This window comes from Mizuhopecten yessoensis, unplaced genomic scaffold (genome assembly GCF_002113885.1).
Source record: "Mizuhopecten yessoensis strain PY_sf001 unplaced genomic scaffold, ASM211388v2 scaffold921, whole genome shotgun sequence".
NCBI classification, from domain to species: Eukaryota; Metazoa; Mollusca; class Bivalvia; order Pectinida; family Pectinidae; genus Mizuhopecten; species Mizuhopecten yessoensis.
Genome location: NW_018403788.1, coordinates 23,864 through 29,983, shown reverse-complemented (window position 1 = coordinate 29,983; position 6,120 = coordinate 23,864). Strand labels below are relative to the sequence as shown.

Genomic DNA, 6,120 nt, shown 5'->3' with positions numbered 1-6,120 from the left:
AAGCCCCCCTACCCGCCCTATCAGCACTATCAGCAGTACCGACCCCAGTGAAGCCCCCCTACCCGCCCTATCAGCACTATCAGCAGTACCGATCCCAGAGAAGCCCCCCTATCAGCACTATCAGCACTAACAGCAGTACCGACCCCAGTAAAGGGTCGTCCCCACCCCGCCTATCAGCACTATCAGCAGTACCGATCCCAGGGAAGCCCCCCTATCAGCACTATCAGCACTAACAGCAGTACCGACCCCAGTAAAGGGTCGTCCCCACCCCGCCTATCAGCACTATCAGCAGTACCGATCCCAGAGAAGCCCCCCTATCAGCACTATCAGCACTAACAGCAGTACCGACCCCAGTAAAGGGTCGTCCCCTCCCCACCTATCAGCACTATCAGCAGTAACGATCCCAGTAAAGGGTCTACCCCCACCTATCAGCACTATCAGCAGTAACGATCCCAGTAAAGGGTCTACCCCCACCTATCAGCACTATCAGCAGTCCCGACCCCAGTAAAGGGTCCACCCCCACCCATCAGCACTATCAGCAGTACCGACCCCAGCAAAGGGTCCACCCCACCCCACCTATCAGCACTATCAGCAGTACCGACCCCAGTAAAGGGTCCACCCCACCCCACATATCAGCACTATCAGCAGTACCGACCCCAGTAAAGGGTCCATGCTGCACGGTTATAACGTCCGTTAGTTATGACATATTCTTGAGGAACTCATCAATAATATTACCCAGATAAAGATATTGATTCCGGGGCCTCAGTGTAAGCTAGGATCAATTAGTGAGGAAGGTCTTGTGTGTTGTCTCTCTCGCCAAACAGGTTTAGTTAAAATTCTTAACGGCACATATTTGTACGAATTGATATGTAATTTAATTGATATGTAATTTAATTGATATGTAATTTAATTGTGCCGTAATTAGATCAGTAATCAGTTTGTCTATTACACCGCTGTTATAAACCAGAACACAGAGCTGTACAATTCTATAGCTCCCGTTCAGGGTATAATGTAAGCTTTATGTAGATATATTAATCTTTCTTTTTTATGTGTAGTGTATTGAGTTATACATGTATTTCTAAACGATAAGAGGACATTCATTTTAATGACAATACCTATCTATTGTGATTAAACAATTCCATTGAATGGACTGATCCTGGATCAGTGGAGTGTTCCATTCCATGCGCTATGTGGACCTAACCGTTACAGTTATGATCCGCTTTACCCAAAGCAAACAAAACACAAAACACACTATCATAGATAGTTATTACTTAAATAATCATTAAATACACTGTGTTTAAAATCAACATTTCCAGCTGACGACAGAAACGTTTGAAATGTGACAATAAGGTTTCGAAAGATTGAGAAAACTTGTTTGGAAACTACTGTGTGTCGAATGGGTAAAGCTAATGTGTCGAATGGGTAAAGCTAATGTGAGCGCGGAAGGCAGAAGTGTGTGACAGGTTAAAGGACGAACTCGGCGTAACGACTACCAGTCGGAGAATCAGACATTTAAATCAATACAGGGGTAGAGCCAGCAGATACTTTGTTGTCGGTTGTTGCTACGATCGTCTACTGCAATGTGTTCGTATTGGAGCGACCTTGTGTGTCTCTGGTGGACCTCTGCTAACACACAGGAGAATGCAGCGTACGCCATACTGTGCCAGGGTTGCCTCAGTGTTTAACAAGTAAGCATAGTCAGAAACATAACATTGATTTCACCCAAGTGTAAAATACCTCTATAGATTTGAATTATAAAAGTCTAGTTTAAAAATAACACCTTGTATTCAGTGTGCGTGCTGTTTCCGCCAGCTTTTGGTTGTGTATACTGGACTTAATTATACATATACATATATTAGAGACGTCTTAAGGACTTATTAGAATGCTTCACTGTATTAACAGGACGTGAACTCCAAGTGATCTAGACAACATGGCACGTTCAGGACACGCAAGGTGAAAAAAACTCAAATATTGTCCAAACCTGGACAGGTGTATCAGTGGTCATCGTGATATCTACCACGTCGTGAACTGTCATCCGACAAGAATGTGCTGGGGACGAGATACTAGTATTCTAAGGGATTTAATTCTTTTCGTATCGTCAAATTAGCCACACGGGATTATACACCTTTATCAAAACAGCGGATTATATATAGCCCGTAATACATAAAGTAAGTGCTTATATTACAGTCTCGAACGTAACTATGATCACTTATAAACTACTTCTCAATAGAAAAGCTAATTGGACTATGATATCTCCGTTCAATCCTCAAGGTATTAAGGAGAATCAACTGAAGAGACAATTTAATTTGATTTTCAATAAATCGTGAATCCCTATAAGTGCGCGGATATACTATCACTTACATACGTGAAGGTTCTGATGAGAACACCATGGCCATGTCTATGATGGCGACCGGGTCCCGTCCTGGCCTCGGTAGAATAGACTCTAAACGACAAGAGATGTTCATGAAACCCCAAAAGGGAGTCCAGGGGGAATCGCAAAAAGACCCACTGCCGATTGTCGAACTGAAACCCTTTGTGAATAAGGTATGGCGACGCGAGAATAGTCTGCCCATATTTTATGAGCGATATGAGCAGCAGATGGCGCTCCGACAAGGGAGGGTACGAGACCCCTCTCCGACCCCTCCCTCGCCATCTCCTGACAAACTTGAAATGTTCCTTGGGGACATTAAAGAAAATAGAAGGCGACAGGAAGGTCCACAATCACCAAAATCAAAAACGAAGTTACACCCGTGTGCCGACACCAATGCGCCCAAAAAGGTGGTGGAACACACACAGAGTTTCGTGCCTGGGTTTATAACACGGGGAGAACGCGCTAAATCTACAATGATGGAAATTCAGTGCGAGGACGTACCAACAAAATTCAAAACGGGACTTCAGCAATCACAGGAACGTCAGGTTGTAGACTGGCCATCTATGGTCAACCTAAACGGCGATAGGTTTTTACAGGGCAGTAGTCGCAGGTCTCTTCAATACCTCAACCCATTCAAAAACATGTACCACAAGGGGCATGCGTGGAGTCCGTACTCCGACGGAGGGGCAAATCAGTATTTACCGGAACATTTCGCTTTTGTAGATAAAGAACCAGACCCTAGACCGCCGACACCATTCTATGACACTTTCGACAGGAAGGGCACACTACCCTCTATACATATAGGCGGTAAGGCACTGAGAAAGAAGGTGGTTACTAGGTTAGGTTATGATGAAATGAGTTTTGCAGACCCAGGAGGGTCTTCCACGCATAAGATAGGGGGTATATCGAACTCACTTCATCTCCTCAGCAAGGTGGGCAATCCTACTAAGGTAGAGCGCCAACTAAAGACTCAACTAGAGATTGATCTGAAAAAATATAGGAAGTCAAGGAATGCATATTTCCCGTTCGAAATGTCACCTTATGAGTTAGCAAAATACTACCCACCATCTTCAGGGAGTTTAACACAAGGTGAAATTCAACTTAGAAAAGGTTTAGAATCAAACGCGTCTAACCGGAAGAGACGACTACGTGAGAAATCTTTGAAATCTGTGAAGTCCGCCCCGGACAAATTAGAACACGTTGGCAACTCTGATATTCAGAGTCCACGAGACGGTAAAAATGGAGATGAGTTTGATGAGGAGGCTGAACTACGAAACATAGCCGGTATTCCGGACGGCTCGGAGCCTGACCGCGAGGAGCGGATCAGGGCATACCAGACCATGCTGGACAATCAACGTGACCCAACGCAAAATACGCAAGAGGAAGGAGAACCAGAACAACGCATTCGGTCGGGAGGGCAACATAACATACGGACGCACATCTCTAGCGCCACTCCCCCGAGCAGGCAAGCGACGGAGATCGTGGCGTCCATTCCTATAGGGATGACCATTGAGGAATCTCCAGGCAGCTCCGAGATCATCCAGGTGGTGCATGATGTTCCAGAAAACTCCATGGAAGATAACGAGGAGAGTAATAGGGACGTAGAAGACAACGACGAGGATGACGATGATGATGAAGAGGGGGCGGAGTACATGGACCCCGATGATCCCTCACGGACTTTCCTGACCTCGGGTCACGCCAAGGTGCGTCCTACTCAAGTACTCTCCGTGGATGTTTAATACACCTTAGCGAAACACCCCTTAAACACATGTCTTTCATAATTTGCCTATTGAAATCAAAAGTGCTGGCATACAAACGTGCATGGAAGTTAACCGTGTGCTACAGTGTCGAGAATATCCCTCCTCAAGGGTGTTGCCATTTGTCAAGTCAAAACAAAGGTGCGTAACGTCTTTCTGATAACCGGCATTATGTGTTTTTAAATAAGTGTTAGACTAGCTGATCTGACGGATCAACGAGCACGGTCTGTGATGTAATCTCTGCATGCCAAATAATAGTGTACAACCTGTACCTGTACTTAGTGGCAAAGGCCAATCTGGTGTCTTTGTTTATGTTTATGTTGATTCACTGGAGTATCCCCGTTTTAACTGTGTGAGAAAGAGCTTAGGTTGTACTTTATGTATTAAATTATTAATCTGTTTCGAATGGCAATATTGACACTTGGTTTCTTACAACTCTGTGCGTGTGGGAATTTACTGTAACAATCAAACAAACAGGGACAAGGCGACAGTTTGATCCCACTCCTCTACCCGGCGGTACACCAGCTCAAGTCGTGCCAGCTATGCCACAGTAATCCCCTTTCTTATCAGGCTAAATCTCACCCTAACGTGTTATAGAAATACACACCGAGAATATTTATGCTAAGTGAATATCATCTGTTTTGTTTAAATATAATCTTAACAGTTTTCTCAGTTTACAATGTAAGCATATGTGTGTAAAGTGAAAGGTTTGTACTGGATACTTTCCATACCATCAATAGCCTACACCTGTTAGTTTGTACTGGATACTTTCCATACAATCAATGGTCCACACCTGTTAGTTTGTACTGGATACTTTCCATGCAATCAGTGGCCTACACCTGTAAGTTTGAACTGGATACTTTCCATACAATCAGGGGCCTACACCTGTTAGTTTGTACTGTATACTTTCCATACAATCAACGGCCTACACCTTTAAGTTTGTACTGGATACTTTCCTTATAATCAATGGTCCACACCTGTTAGTTTGTACTGGATACTTTCCATGCAATCAGTGGCCTACACCTGTAAGTTTGTACTGCATACTTTCCATACAATCAATGGCCTACCCCTGTAAGTTTGTACTGGATACTTTCCTTACAATCAATGGTCCTCACCTGTTAGTTTGTACTGGATACTTTCCATGCAATCAGTGGCCTACACCTGTAAGTTTGTACTGCATACTTTCCATACAATCAATGGCCTACCCCTGTAAGTTTGTACTGGATACTTTCCATACCATCAATAGCCTACACCTGCTAGTTTGTACTGGATACTTTCCATACAGTCAATGGCCTACACCTGTAAGTTTGTACTGGATACTTTCCATACAATCAATGGCCTATACCTGTAAGTTTGTACTGGATACTTTCCTTACAATCAATGGTCCACACCTGTTAGTTTGTACTGGATACTTTCCATACAATCAACGGCCTACACCTGTAAGTTTGTACTGGATACTTTCCATACAATCAATGGCCTACACCTGTAAGTTTGTACTGGATACTTTCCATGCAATCAGTGGCCTACACCTGTAAGTTTGTACTGGATACTTTCCATACAATCAGTGGCCTACACATGTAAGTTTGTAATGGATACTTTCCATACAATCAATGGCCTACACCTGTAAGTTTGTAATGGATACTTTCCATACAATCAATGGCCTACACCTGTAAGTTTGTACTGGAAACTTTCCATACAATCAGTGGCCTACACCTGTAAGTTTGTAATGGATACTTTCCATACAATCAATGGCCTACACCTGTAAGTTTGTACTGGAAACTTTCCATACAATCAGTGGCCTACACCTGTAAGTTTGTACTGGATACTTTCCATGCAATCAATGGTCCACACCTGTTAGTTTGTACTGGATACTTTCCATACAATCAACGGCCTACACCTGTAAGTTTGTACTGGATACTTTCCATACAATCAGTGGCCTACACCTGTAAGTTTGTAATGGATACTTTCCATACAATCAATGGCCTACACCTG

General features: G+C 43.7%; 1 protein-coding gene across 1 annotated transcript; it reads left to right on the top strand.

The window, feature by feature from the left end:
- The first annotated feature begins 1,279 nt into the window (after positions 1–1,279).
- On the top strand, positions 1,280–5,639 carry LOC110455119. The gene is made up of 2 exons (XM_021505072.1): positions 1,280–1,688; positions 1,903–5,639. The coding sequence occupies exon 2, from the start codon at positions 2,389–2,391 to the stop codon at positions 4,108–4,110; it is 1,722 nt and encodes a 573-aa protein (XP_021360747.1). The 5' UTR covers positions 1,280–1,688; positions 1,903–2,388; the 3' UTR covers positions 4,111–5,639.
- Positions 5,640–6,120: the final 481 nt, after the last annotated feature.